Consider the following 15,693-nt stretch of genomic DNA (forward strand, 5'->3'; position numbering starts at 1 on the left):
TGGAGTACTGAGAATGAACTATTACATAAATAATATTTTTCAGAATTATAACTAAAAGGTTAGCATAAAATCCAAGTTGCATGTGACTAAATAGAATATATTTCACAAGATATTACTACTTAAATAAGTCATGCGTTTTCCGTTTCATTATGTGCAAACATTTTCCTCTGCGCTGCATGATTCTGCTTCCTTCCTTGTGAGCTGAATTGCATACGAATGAAGATTTTAACTGTATGGTGTTGAAGGTCAAGTCTTGTTAATGAGGAATATAATTCAAAAAACAATTTTGGAGTTCTATAAAACATGTATAACCTTTGATTGCTTTGCACACAAATTAAAAATGAAGCTGAGAAAATACAAAGATTGTCAGATCCAAAATAACCAAATTTTACAGACTTTAGATTCATCATTTGTGTTTTCAAGAAGCAGAGCTTCTCCTGATGGATGGTATGAGCTGTTTGAACCCAGAGACTGTGGAATCTTGGGAGGGTATTGAGGCCATGTATGGGGGTTAGGCTGCGGGCCAGAGGAGACAGAGTTTGTGTGTGAAAGAGAGAGGCCAAACAAGGCATGCAAACACACAGGCTATAGGAGGGTTGGGTGCCAGATGTGCTGTCCGCTTTGGGCTGATGAGGAAAAACAGTTAAAAACAGTTAAAACTTTGGGGCTCAATCCAATATGTGCTGCTGCAGAGCGTCTGAACCGAATGACTTGAGCTCAGATAGGTGGGGTTCTCAAAAAGTAGGTCATCCAAAAAGGGCGGGCGTGCTTTTAACCTTTGAGATGCAACATGCTTTCCGTTTTGCATAGCCCGAATCTTCTGCATCCTGCCCGTTACAACATAAATGACCATTTATAAATTAACATCATAAATTAAAGTAAGAGCATCTAGTGTCGGTGCTTTATTCTCACCATTTCTGTCCTGGAATGAGACACACTTACTCAGCGTTTTGACTAAGTTACATAAATTCGCAGAGGCACCGTCACATGAGTTGAGACTGTGAGAGCAAACAGCTCGCCTCCACAACAACGACTCACACAGAAGGATGGAAAATTTGTTACAATATTCTCACCAGACTGTACTGAATATGAAACATAGTGCAGGAAATGATAAATGCTCATGGATTTACACTGGCCAGTTTACTAGCACACAACTAAAACAACTGTAAACTATTTATGGTTTTCTATCTAAACAGGAAATGGATCTTAAATCATTCAGAATATAATCTATTGTGTGGAACTTTGCTTTTGTGAACCATCCACTTAAGCAGGTCCTGTCTAAAAATACATTGTACACAACATATATCGTGGAAAATGCATGTTTTGATTCCATTTTCTAAAAGCGTTTTTTGCAGATAAAAACTAGGCATTGTGTATTGTATGGTGCACACAAAGTAGGCCTATGATACACCATTTTATATACAGAATTTGAAAGTTTTCACACTAAAAGAGCATATATCAGTGATCTGGTAAAAGATGAAGAAAAACGAGGGGAAAAAAATATTAAGACAACAATTTTGAGGCAACGTGGGTTTTACGTCAAATTAATATTTAAACTTTTTAAAATGTAAATTTATTATACAAAACATAAGCTATAAATAGTTGAGAGCACTTTCACAGGACTTAACATTACTAGACACAGACAATTCTGTCTAACTAAACTTCAGCGTCAAAGCAACAAACACTAAAAGCAGTGTCGCGGGTCAAAGGATGTAAGAAAAACATTGTTGGGGAGGAGAGGAAGCGAGGTGCGAGATCAAACATAGAAGATAAGACTGGCAGTTGTTTACATGGAAATTACGCCGGAGACTGCGGTCTAGCGTGTTTATCTGTATGTACACAAACTCAAGGTTAAAATCCGCTCGTGCAGCGCAATCCCCAGACCAAGTGTTTTCCTTTTGGCACCATGTAGTGTGTGCAGCTCAAAAATACTACTGTCTGTTTGGGAGAGCCCAAGTCAAACAGAAATCATGCCAGGAAATCTCTGCAGACTGCCCCTCTACACGTGAGAAGGGAAAACAACTCTGAGAAGTATGGCGGGTAAAAAGTTGTTTAACAAAGAGTTTCTGAGTGTAGGCTATATGTTTGTGCATGTCATGGCTTCTTTTGCAGAAAGCATGTGGACGGTGTTTACACACACTCACAGTCAGCTGGTTTGGTTGGAGAATAGTGCCAGAGAAACACCCATGACAGCACACAGACTCTCTGTCCTGGTTTCCCCTCTGGCCCAGCCCCCTCCATCTTTCTTAAATTTCTTCGTTCTTCCATCACTCTTGCCCTGCAGTTCGTGTTTTTCTCTCTAGATCATCTATGCTGGACTTACTGGCTACAGTATAATTCCTCTTTGGCTGGTGATACTGTAGTCCTTGTAGTTATCAACTAAAGTTTTAGTGTTTTCGTTTTTTCCTGCATTGAGTTCTTTTTACCATTTTCATTAACATAAATGAAAAATGTGTGTATGCTGTAGGTTATATATAAGCTATATTAAAATAATTACTACATTAGCTGGTCAAAAGAAACAGAAATCATATGCACATAATTAAAAACAATATAAACTCTTGTCATAAGAACCCTTATAATCTTGTTATATAAATGTGTTTTTTTGCAAGAAACATTTACCATGTTATATTTAAGGCATACTTTTTGAGGCTTAACAAGGCATATTGTAGTACTGATGTTGAGGACAGTGTGACAGCAGTGGGTTGCAAGTACAAAAGGACAGTTTATGTATATTAGTTTCAATCACAGTGTAATCTAATAACATTATCCTGCATGAGTTCTCCTTATTCTGGGACAAAATACTGCAAGAACAACGAAAACTAGTTAGACAAAACCCTCAGGCAGTAGAAAGACCAAGTAAAATTACTTTACATTTTTCACAACTGTCAATTTTGCTCCCACAAATTAAAAGACCAAACATTTTTAGTGAGCTGCAGGACAAAAGAATCTATCAGCGCTTGATTGTCAGGTGCGTTACACCCTCTGTTGGTTCATCTGTGTAGCTACATTCAATGTAAGTGGTGTATTTTTATCAAAATATAAAATACATAAAAAAAAAAAACATTGAAGGAAACAGACAGTTTATTCCAAGTCTCATAACAGATAAAAATACTGCAACACATTATCGAAAATAATGCTCAAAAGTGAAAATCTGACATGACAAAAGCACAATCTGCTGCTGTTGATGCAGGGAAACAAAAGGGATCTTGGGAATTGATATGCAGATTTCATACTCCGTCAGTGATATTCTCTTCATGAACATGGGTTTTCTTTCTAAGAACATTGGTTGGGCTGACGATTCCTCTTCAAAAAACGACGTTCAACGTTGAGGACCTCTTTGTGCACTTCTGCCTGACGCACTCCCAGAATGAAAGAGAAGAGATCAAGAACCCACACGTACATCCTGGGCAAACTGGGCTCAATTTCTGAGAAATGATGCCCACAGATCCTGTGAGGAATTAAAACAAATGATTTATAATATAAATAGTAAATAACATTACATTATTTTATTATATATAATAAAATACAATACTAAAGTATCTGTCATTGAGAAAATAAAACATTTGAGATGACTCACTTGTGTGGGCACGCTCTCAGTTCAAGATGCCAGTACTTTCGGTTGGAGAGGTATTTAAACTGGTCTCTCTTAATGGTAGAGTCCAAACGATTGTTATACATACTGGGTCCATCCGAACCCTCCTCTTTTCCCCAGCTGAAGTGAAAGCTGGCACGAGGGTTTGTTAAGGAAGACGATTGTTCTGGTGCCAACTTCTGAAATTTTTGCTCCAAATGTTCAGCAATGCCTGCAGAAGTGAAGGCAGACATTAGATGACATACAGATACAGTTTTGAAATCATTACTGAGATGTGACCAGATCAGCTTACGCCTTTTTTTGAGAACCAAGCTCTTGCGATGCAAAGATGTAATAAAAGGCTTAGTGGTATCCCATTTTCGTCTGAAAGTGCAGAATGAAAAGAGTTGTAGTAAAAGATGTCAAAAAAAGTCATGTAAACTATTGAAACGGTTGTCTTACCGGGCTTCTTCTTGTTCTTCCCTCTTTCTGGCTTGCTCCAAGACAGGTTGTACAACTTCAAACCACTTTTTTATCTTGAAAGCTGTGAAACGCATATAAGAGCATGTTGTGAACCAAAAAAACCCTGATGACATGCATAAATTATTATTATTTTTTTTAAAGTGTTACCTTTCTTTTTCTTGGCTGCTTTCTCAGATAACTTCCTTGATACATCAGTGAGAAAAAGGAAACATAATTAGCATAAAAACTTTACAACTTTTTAACTTTACAAATCCAGTGGAGTAAAAAATTGACTTTTTGCATGGACTTCGATAACTCCAAAACCTTTAGTTACAAATTATGAAGTTATGTACCACTCCACATGATCATCCAACTTGAAAAGGAGCTTCAAGGTGACAATGATGACAGCTACTGCTTGAATGTCATAGCGCAAGAGACAAGGCTTCTTGCTGGGGTCAAAGGTCAGAAAAGAGCTGCCCCCCATAGCAGCCTGTCTTATAACCTTGTGGACCCAAAAATGAAGGTCATCTGAGGAGAATCAGAAATAAGTATAAGTCAAAAGTGTATCAAACAAACAGATAAAAAGGCGACTATATGTGCTGGGCAAATTTATTTCAAATCTTAAGCCATCATTTGCCACAAACATTATGGTCAAAAACACCCACTTGGGAGGTTTGCCTCCAGCAGATAGCGGACAGTGAGCGGAATCGGGTGGAGAAGGCAATCCTGAGAAATTGTTGGGAAGGAGCGTAATTGCAAGATCCGAGCCAGAGTCACAGCTTCCTTAAGAACCAGCGAGTAGGACGGAAGGAACTGTAGAAGACCAGAAGTCGTCAAAGCAATTAGTAATACAACACATTTCTTCATGACTGAAGAAATGCAAACCAGATTTCTCTTCCTCACCCGAACATTAAAGAACAGGACATCTTTTCCGAACAGTCTCATCTCCTCTGGAAACACCTCATGAATGTTCATGTAAGGAACACGCCTCTCTGAGACCATCCTGCATGAAATATGATGAAATCAGATGTTTTTTAAATTATCCGGTACAAGTATACACAGTGTAAAAGCAATCATGTAATCATGATATTACATCTAAACACACTGACAGCAATGTTTAATGCTGCACACAAAGCAGAATCATTGCTTAGGACAAAACTTTGGGCCTAAAAAAAACGTCCAAAGCAAACATATTAAACACATAAGTAGCATCAATTCAGCATAAAATCTAATTTGAGCCCATTTAAATGCATGCAAATAAAGAAGGATACTTTGGTGTGTTATTCAAAACAAACAAACAAACAAAAACATTTAATCAATCTTAAAAATGGACTGCATGATTTGGGGAACATCAAAATTTTCTAACAAATAAAATCAATCTTTTGCTGTGATTGTAGGGCAACACAATTTAAACCTATATAACTACAAAGTAATAATAAATAAACAACAAAAATTGTACTAAATAAAATGTTAGATTTACATAATCTCCAAAATAAATCTTAAATTACTACTACTAATAAAATAAGTTAGTTAAAACTAAATGTAAAATTACAATATTCTATCCATCGGTTACAATTTTGTAAAATGGTTGGCGCATGTTGCATTACTAAATGCTTGTTGTAAGTGATCCAACTCTTTTTTTTTTTTTTTTTTTTAGATCTAGATGCAGAGATAGCGATCGTGTTGAGTGGAATTTACTGTAAGCCGAGCCACTTTTAGACAATAAAACCACAAAATCCGGAGCTGTTGCTCATGTGTAAAAGAACAGCGCCCTGCTTTACTCTGAAACAGGCAGCACATAACTTTGTTCAGGGCTCCTACACATTTTCCTATTCAAAATTCCATACTTTTCCAGACTCAAATTTACAAACCTCTCAGGGGATTTTCAGATCAAATTAACCATTTATGTTAAATTATTTTCAGTCTTATAATTGGTATATAATACAGTCATCTGTAAATATTTTTATTTTCATTGATTTTCTCGAAGTGACAATATACAAGTCGCTAAAATAAATAAATAAAATATACACCCTTTACATGCACACAAGAAACTTTTTTGTGCCCTCAAGAAACTATTCACATGTGCATGGGAATGTTTTGCATGCTTACGCATTACAATTTCTACTTTTATATAACCTATTTCCTTTCTGCGTCACTGCTATCTTACTACAAATAAAATGATAGCTTGGAAGCACATGAATTTGCAGAGATCTACCTGCTCAAACACATCCTTTGTGGTAGTGAAGAAACCATGACACGAAATGGGCTGATGGCATAAAAATTGCCAAGTTCAAGGGTCTATAAAAAGACTGGTACTGTAAAAGTGTTTAAAATTTGGCTTTCATTGGGGTAGTATGCCATATCTCAAGGCCTTTAATGCATAGTCAGTGGCGGCCAAGAAACCACACCACGATATGGGCTGATGGCACAACAGGTGGCTCAGTGTGCATTGTCCTAAATGCTAAAAGTAATGGATTCCGAAATTTGTTTATTGGTAATAAACATCCTGCTCAGTCACTCGTAAGTGTAATATTTTTTTTAAAAACGGCCAATTTGTGTTGAGCTGTATTTGTCCTTCCAAACCTCAATAAGTCAGCCAGAGTGATGGCCTCTCGGACCCACAGCAGAGCCAGATAGCACAGGGCCAGTGTCCGTGGCATGGTCATAAGATTGTGCATCATTGTTCCCCTCATATTTTGGTACACAACCGCATCCAAAGACCCTGAACATACGGATGACTGTGCCTCACTGGAGTAACCTGCAGCAGAAAAACAAAGTTCAGTTCAATCAATAATACTGTATAAGATGTAAATGTGCCAGCTGACAGAGAGTAATCACTTTTGTACCCGAGAGTGACATCTCTTCTGACATCTCTGAAGCAACTTCGGTGTGATACGACTGCTCACTTTGAGCGTTAGACTCCAAGTCACTCTGCGCCTTCATGAACTTAAGGGCAAAAATGTAGGGAGAGCAGAGCAGTGTTGTTAATCATTTTTGGTGATAGAAATAAAGCTGAAGTAAAAATAAAATATAGAAAATTGAAATGAAAATTAGAAATGTATGCTTGGCAACTAATTGAAATAAATACATTTAAGTTGAACTAAATAATTAAAACTAAAATACAAATAAATTATAGCTAAACATGTATTTTAAAAAAATCATAAAAAAATGACAAAAGCACAAAACAAAATCACTGAAACAAATTAAAAAGAAAATATAAAACAATGCTATTTCAGAATTTTGTAATAAACACTATAATAGGATATAAACAATACTTAAACAGAGAAACAAGAAAGATTGTGTTGTTTATACACTACATAAAATCTACAGCCCTTTCTATTAATTTCAACATAAATAAACGTACCACTGTAAACCTTGGAGTGTACACTGGATTTCTGGTGAAAGCTTGCTGTGTGTTCTGCAGGTATCTCTTCCAGAAATTCCACAAAACTTCTGTCTGTCAAAACAAAATATGATGCTTTTTTGTGTCATCTATAACATTGTGTGGGTTTAGTAGGCTAAACTAAACTACCAACCTCAAATTTCATGCAGACACCAAGACTGACCAAAGCCTTGGCCTGGTGTTTCAAGATGAACTGAAATCCCTCACATACCAACCACTCTCGCTCATTCTCTGAAAACAGACAGAAGAAACCATGATAGCAGAGAAAGGGAAGGATCTTGCAAATCTAAATGTTTTACACAGCTTATAAACAGTGATAAAAAGTGGACAGAAGACTTTGACTGACCTGGTCTTTTCTTTTTAGTTTTTGTTATACGTGAGACCCTGCTGCCTCGACTATGAAGGGTGTTTACATCCACCACCTCCTTCGTTTTCTAGAACAAGTTGTGAAAAAATACTGCATTATTTGTTAAGTGTATAATGCAGAATTCATTTACAGTGCCAGTAATGACACCCCCTTACAGCAAATTAATTTCAGTTATTTTTCCTTTTTTTTTTTTTTTTTAAGATAAGGGCCAGAGACATTACCAATAAGAAATACTGCACTGACATTGAGGATTTGTAAAATATCAAAGCCCTAGATATCTAATAATGTTTGTCTGTTGACCAACCTCGATCACATCGTGGCAGCTCCTGCAGAAGAACTGACCCTCGTCTGTCACTCCCCAGTCCACAGCAGCGCAACGGCCACATGGCTCACTGTATCCATCCTGGAGGAAGAGGCCAACAGTAAGATATCGACTACATAACAGCACAGATCGCCAAAAACAATATTACCTAAAGGAGAAACTCACAGTAAGTTCTTCGTCCATGACTTTAACACGAGCTACTGAAAACTCTCATATCAAATCGTGCGCACATTCAGTTCTGTTCGTTTTATGTAATCAAACCACGGGCAACCACGCTTTCAATATGGCCTCTGAAATATTTTTCATAATAAAAGTCCAATGTCCTCTAAAATGTTATGACTTCAAAATTAGGTTATTTTAATTCTGTTAATATTCCTTTTTATGTTATACGCTTTTATTTTTATGGTTTATTATTATTTATATATTGTTTTATATATAGGTCTAATGTAAAAACTGTAATAATTGCATATAAAATAATTAGTTTACATAAGTGAACCTTTATTTGTATAGCGCTTTTAACAATACAGATTGTGTCAAAGCAGCTTTACAGTATCAAATAGGAAAACAGTGTGTCAATAATGCAAAAGGACAATAGTAAATAGTAGTAGTACACGTGTGCACAGTGTATGTAGAAATAAAAAAAAAGAATTATTATATCTCTTATTATTTTATATTTTTCTTATTATTGTATTCTATTATTTAAATATATTTTTTTATTATTTGTTATGTTACCAAGTGCTATAATTAATGTATTGTATATTTATTAATCTATTCTGTTTTATTTTCCACCAATGCTTGCTTCGGCAATAAAAAACGGTTAAAATGGCTATTTATTAAGCCAATAAAAAACTACGACTATATGCAATGTGGCCCTCCTGCATAACTAAGAAATGTTTCGTCATGGATAGTAATCGCTAGATGGCGTGTAAGTCCATGAAGCTGTCAGTACCTTTGGGCGTAAACAATGTCATGGTACTCCCTACCTGAACTATACGTTCCCGCCAAATTTTCTTCCCAAAAATACATATTTTTTCCATTGCTCTCCTTACTCCATGACAACAGCTATAACACTGTTTGTATGACTGTTATGAACTTATGACATTGTGAAAGACCTTGGAAATTAGCAACTGCAAAAAGGAGATGCCTCACATTAAAGGGATAGTTCACTCAAAAATGAAAATTCTGTCATCATTTACTCACCCTCAAGTAGTTCCAAACCTGTATGAATTTCTTTGTTCTGCCAAACACAAAAGAAGATATTTTGAAGAAAGTTTGTAACCAGGCTGTTTTGGGGCACCATTGACTTCCAAAGTAGGAAAAAAAAAATACTATGGAAGTCAATGGTGCCCCAGAACTGCTCTGTTTCCCACATTCTTCAGAATATCTTCTTTTGTGTTCAGTAGAACAAAGACATTCATACAGGTTTGAAACTACTTGAGGGTGAGTAGATGACAGAATTTTCATTTTTGGGTGAAATATCTCTTTAAAGGTCTCTAACTGGAATACAAAGTAAATTTACTGCAGTAGTCAAATCAAACATTTTTATGATGTGTAGCTTATAAGCAGAACATATTTATAATATTATTCATGAATGTCTGATGTTTTTGTCCAGAAGATTTATTTTATGTTCAAAATGAAAGGATTTTTTAAAACACATTTTCAGTAAATAAATGTGCCAGACAAATTGAAGGTGGCTTCACTGTGCAATGTGGCATTTGTCTTTTGTGTCAGTGTGTGTTTGTGTGCATATGTGTGAGGTTTTTTCTATTTTTTTAATGTGTGCATCAGCAAACCTCCCTCCAATCCTCTTCCCCACCTCTTTGGAGAAAGCTGCTTCTTTCAGCACTGGGCCAATTTCATGGTTTACTGCCTCCCATGCTCTCTCTCTCGTGTTCTCTATGCAAAACGCAGCATTGTTGCCAATGGAAATCAGAAACAGTCAGTAACTGCAGGTGTGGGTATTATTCTTCACACTAAAGCACAGCGGACTGCTCTTCCTTGAGTATGGCACATTTTACAATCCCACTCGTCCTCCACAGATGTCGCATGGCGTGGATAGGGACTGTAGGAGGCTGCGGGCGAACAGAAAATTATACTGAGTCTTGTTCACTTGGTTCTTATCTGGTATAAATATTACATGCTCTCACTGCCTTTCCCATCACGACTCTGCATCCTGCTGTTCACGGCAGCTGAGGTTGGCCAAAAACCAGCCATTGCTTGCTGTGTGCTGCACGAGAGAGTAGAGGAAGACCTTTCTGTAATTAAAACCAACATATGAAACAAAATTATATATGTGACCAGTCATAAGGTTCAATTTGTTATTCAAAAGCTGAATAAATAAGCTTTCCATTGATGTATGGTTTGTTAGGATAGGACAATATTTGGCCGAGATACAACTATTTGAAAATCTGGAATCTGAGGGTGCAAAAAAAAAAATCTAAATATTGAGAAAATCGCCTTTAAAGTTGTCCAAATGAAGTTCTTACCAAAGCATATTACTAATCAAAAATTGTGTTTTGATATATTTACAGTAGGAAATTTACAAAATATTTTCATGGAACATAATCTTAATGTCCTAATGATTTTTGACATTAAAAAAAATCTATAATTTTGACTCATACAATGTATTTTTGGCTATTGTATATTACAAATATACCCCAGTGACTTAAGACTGTTTTTTTGGTCCAGGGTCACATATATTACTTAGCCTTAATATAACACTCAGTACATGAGTATTTATGCATGCAATGCTTGACTGGTGTAGTTTAGTGTAACCGCTTAGTCGATTCAGTGGAGTGAATAATTTACGCTGGAATCGTTATCAATTTAAACAGTTTAGACTGGTTTAATGAGTTTGCTGGAAATTTATCTTACAGGTTCTCTGTAATTAAAACCCAATCATGAAACAATATTTGCTATGCCAACATATATGACATTTAACTTAAATGTAACAGTCCATATGTGTACGCATGCAACACCCGAGATAGTTTGGATCAGAGCCGTTGAACTAACCACTTAACTGATTCATTGGAGTGAGTCATTTACGTTGGAAACTTTGTGATCAATTCAACCCATTCAAAACCCATTCAGTTTCATTTTTCTTTGTAATTACCTAACCATGAAAGAATATTTGCTATCGTATAACATTCAGTACATGTGTGTATACACATGCAACAAAGCTAAACCGATTCAGTTTAGTGATTTAATCTCAAACCGGTTTGATCTGTTCAAATGAAAACAATCGACTTAAAAGAGTCATTCGTTCCAGAATTGTACTTTGCTTATTCTGATTCTAAACAGCAGATAGAAAATACTATAGCCTACACAAATCTTGCTGAAATATTGTCAAGAGAGCAACAAAAACATTAAAAAGCTAGGCTACATGATTTTGCTCTGTCTGCTCCGCCGTGGAGGTCTTCTGCCCTGTCTGCTCCGCACTGGTGGTCTTCTGCTTTGTCTGCTCCACCGTGGAGGTCGGCTGTCTGGCTCTGGTGGTCATCTGCTCCGCCGTGGTGGTCTTCTGCTTTGTCTGCTCTGTGCTGGTGGGCTTCTGCTCTGTCCGCTCCACTGTGGAGGTCGGCTGTCTGGCTCTGGTGGTCTTCTGCTCTGCCGTGGTGGTCTTCTGCTTCGTCTGCTCAGGTCTGGTGGTCATCTGCTCCGCTCTGGTGGTCTTCTGCTTCGTCTGCTCCACTGTGGAGGTCGGCTGTCTGGCTCTGGTGGTCTTCTGCTCTGCTGTGGTGGACTTCTGCTTCGTCTGCTCAGGTCTGGTGGTCATCTGCTCTGCCGTGGTGGTCTTCTGCTCCGATCTGGTGGTCTTCTGCTCCGCCTTCTCTGCGGTGGAGATATTCTGCTCTGCCCTGGTGGGCTCCAGTTCCGTCGACTCTGCCCTGGCTTCCTGCTGTACCGACTCTGTGGCACGGTCCCCGGCCACTCCACTTCCACATGGACCTGGTCCTCTGCCCTCCTGAATTGTATAGGAGTGTCTGTAAGCCGCTCCTTGGGGGGGGGGGGGCTATGTCATGAATCTGGTCTATGAACTTCCGTTAACTCATCACCAGAGGTCACTCGCTCACCACATGGACTCTTGCACCACACTAACTGTTGCACGCCACCTCAGACTACAATTCCCATCATCCATTGCACTGATCACACACACATCTGATTGCACTGATCACACACCCTTTTGTATTGTGTTTATCACTCTCATAGCGATAACTACTCTACGGAGCAGTTTCAAGAGTCATAGTCATAGTCATAGTCTTGCCTTGCTTTCTCTTGTGTTTTGACTCCTGCCCATGTTTTCTGGATTTACCCTTTTGCCTTGCCATTCGGACTCTGTTTGCACCTCGATTGGATTACTGCTCTCAATACCTGGATTACCCCTTCTGTCAAGCCCCTTGGATATTGTACGCTGATCGCCGACCACGCCTGTTTACTTGAGTACTCTTCTGTCTTGCCCTCTCTATACCTGTTTGCTGTTTGTTCGACCCTGCCTGTTATTGACCATGCCTGTAAATAAAAGCTTGCACTATGCACGTCTCACGCCTTGTTCGTCCTGTTACAGGAATCTTCACACACATGGAAAATCCTATTGTTGCCCACCTCAGGTCTGCGTCCCGTCGGTTACCATGGCAACCACACCATGTAGTGGCAGCCGGAGTGAACGGAGAGGGTAGATCATGCATGATCAAAGATGAGGGCGTGTGTACTGAGCACAGTTCTCATGTCAAAGAGGCTGTCAGAGCTGCTAGAATTATCCCACAAAGGAGAAGATGTTTTGTGGGCTCTGGGTCGACCACCATTTCTACTGGAAGCAATTAACTGTTACACATTATAATAAGATGATTTGAATTTACCTGTTTTAGTAATCATCTAAGGGTTAATATGCAGAGGCGCATTTGAGTGGTGTTAACCATCATTTTCTGACTTTATGTTCATGTTTAGGGTCCAAGAGACCCCAATGAGTAAAAATAGTAATAGTAATTTAAATGTATTGCACCATTAACTAAATGCTAATTTCAGAAATATAACTTTTATTCACACTTAAAAAAAAAGACTATTAATTTTTTTCAAAAGTTCTATAAGAGTCCAAATAGATATTACATTTTTCACGGAAAAATGTCACAATTTAGTTCATAATCTGTTCTCATATCACTTAAGTCAAGACGAATCAACCTGATGCTTCAAAGTTAAATATGTTTTCTGAGCTATTAAAATCACCTTAAACGTAAAATTTTGATTGTTCAATAGGTGACAAAATACCCTTGTTCTTTCAATGATGAGCAAATTATCTAAAGGTTACATGATCAGGTTCACACTTTTAGCTTTACTATTTCTTTATATTTAATCCAGAACGTTCTACATTCAGTCAAACATGACCTGGCCTATAATTCTTGTTGTTCCCTTGTAGCACTAAAATCCATTCTATCCACTTTATTTTGCAACACAGAAGAAATATTTTTTTTTGTGGAACTTCTATAGTTAAATAACTAGAAGAACAACAAAGTGCAGTAAACAATTACAATGCTACCATAAAATATTATAATATGAAATACCAGTTTTCATAATGAGCTGTTTTGTACAGCTAAAAATAATTGGAAGTGCATGACACCAAAAGCCTCGTACATTCAATTTACAAATGGCTGCAGCAACTCTTATGTTAAAAATAAGGTGAATCGCACAGTGGGATAAACAAGTAGGCTACACTTACAGGTAATTTTCACTCCATCTATGGGTGAGGCTTCACATTACAGATTTTAGTTCCTCCCATCACTCTGGAACAAATGACCTCACTGTTTTCATTAGTCACTGTGGTAGCCTGTCAGCAGACCCGCTGTTTACTCAGCCTGCCATGGTAAGAAAAGCTGCACATATTTCCCTTCTTTCAGAAATGCTCTAGACAGGCATATGTTTAGAGGGCAGCAGAAGTCAGTATGACTGTCCCATACATATGCTTACACAATGTGCAGTAGCTTAACACATCTCTGGAACACTAAAGCACAACATGCTTCCTAGATCCCATGGATCAAGGAGCTGCTCAGATTTTCCCGTTTCCCATACATAAAGCCATCCAGACGGTTATTTATTCCTGCTTCTCTGCAAACAAAAGACTTTCCTACTTCCCCACAACAGCAATATGGTCTTCAGAGCATGATCAGTTATTGACTGACATTACTCTGCCAGCCCCATTAGGATATACTGCGGTCAGCAGAAAGGAATGAGGCATTTCCCAGTGTCCTGGTTTGACCTTTGAACTCCAGCTGACTCCTTCAGCTTTTGAGGAGAGTGATTCACTTTCTGTTAATGGTGTCATTCATCAATAAACTTGCACTGAAATTTTATCTAAATTTACAATAATATTTAAAACCAACTGAAACCATGCAAAAATAACATTCCCCGGAAACGAGTTTCTTAAAACATTTTATTAGACACAGAATAGATTATAGTGACGTGATATAAAGATATAATGTTCGAGTATCAAAATAAAAAAATCCATAACAAAGTGCAGCCTATTGACATTCAGTCAGAGAAGCACCATATTTTGACAGGAAAGAAAACGAGGGATAGATGGATGAAGGATAGAAGTACAGTGTGTTCAAGAATTATACTGTTGTTGACAACTGTTCAGCTGAAGAAAAAAATTAAATGGACAAAAACTCAAAACAATTTTGAAAGATGTGAGTTTTAAAAATTACATGATGCAGGATCTTTATACAATGTGGGCCATTGTAAATCCTGCAAGTCTATTACTCACTTGTTTTCATCCATGTCAAATTCAGTATGGCTTCTTATCTTAGTAAGGTCAATATGTGAATGTAAATGAGAATCTGAAACACAGTTGCGTGTGGTCCTGTATAAAATGTGCATGTGTGTGTTTTAACTGCTTCTGAAAATTGGCACTTGAACATTAGAAGAGAGTCAATAAAAGAGAGACGTGAGATTGTACGGAAAGGCCTTATATGGATATGGTTTACGCATGCAAATTACTTCTTCCGATCTTTCTGATTTATACTCTCACCTGTTGCCGGATATTTTTAGCTCACATAAATACCCAAAATGTATGAGATTATAATTAACTGAGGTCTATTATTACAGTTTTTAAACAGTAGGAGATGGATGTCGACATTGACATTTCTGTATATTTAAATTATTACTTTATTGCCGTGGCCTACTACACTCTCAGAAAACAAGGTACAAAAGCTGTCACTGGGGCGGTACCTCCCCTCCGAAGGCACACATTTGTATCTAAAAAGTCCATATTCGTCCCTTAAAGGTACATATTAGTACCCAAAGTGTACATATTAGTATCTAAAAGGGCTGTCTCCATAGCAACAAATGGTGGGCTCATGACAATGAGAGATGTGTACGTGTGAGAGAAAAAGAGGAAATCTATGGTAACTAACTCCTTGCAACCAACTAAAAATAGATCCATAGTATGGCACGTCTCCTACATTCCAATGCTCCTTTTACAGTAATTGCATAGCCTTTTATAAAATGCCTCATTTGAACATGCTTAATATCTTTTGAAGATAGTAAAGAACAAAAGATTTGTGTGGGTAGTGCATAGT

The 15,693-nt window shown here is 37.5% G+C and overlaps 1 protein-coding gene across 1 annotated transcript; it reads right to left on the minus strand.

Annotated features, from left to right (window-relative positions):
• Positions 1-2,542: 2,542 nt before the first annotated feature.
• LOC306843857 (TATA box-binding protein-associated factor RNA polymerase I subunit B-like) lies at positions 2,543-8,417 on the minus strand. The gene is made up of 15 exons (XM_079375551.1): positions 8,291-8,417; positions 8,108-8,206; positions 7,783-7,870; positions 7,570-7,667; positions 7,398-7,490; positions 6,880-6,979; positions 6,617-6,791; positions 4,937-5,036; positions 4,699-4,846; positions 4,387-4,561; positions 4,202-4,236; positions 4,034-4,115; positions 3,885-3,955; positions 3,578-3,803; positions 2,543-3,448 (listed from the first exon to the last, which is right to left on the minus strand). The coding sequence occupies exons 1-15, from the start codon at positions 8,306-8,308 to the stop codon at positions 3,274-3,276; spliced, it is 1,683 nt and encodes a 560-aa protein (XP_079231677.1). The 5' UTR covers positions 8,309-8,417; the 3' UTR covers positions 2,543-3,273.
• Between the last annotated feature and the right edge of the window lie 7,276 nt (positions 8,418-15,693).

Source organism: Barbus barbus (genome assembly GCF_936440315.1).
Source record: "Barbus barbus genome assembly, chromosome: 24".
NCBI classification, from domain to species: domain Eukaryota; kingdom Metazoa; phylum Chordata; class Actinopteri; order Cypriniformes; family Cyprinidae; genus Barbus; species Barbus barbus.

What these genes read in the sequence shown, in the direction of transcription:
- LOC306843857 (XM_079375551.1), bottom strand. An exon ending in ACACTCCAAGGTTTACAGTG is followed by an intron (nt 6,980 to 7,397) that starts GTACGTTTATTT and finishes TTTGCCCTTAAG; the next exon opens with TTCATGAAGGCGCAGAGTGA. An exon ending in GAAGAACAAGAAGAAGCCCG is followed by an intron (nt 3,956 to 4,033) that starts GTAAGACAACCG and finishes CTGCACTTTCAG; the next exon opens with ACGAAAATGGGATACCACTA.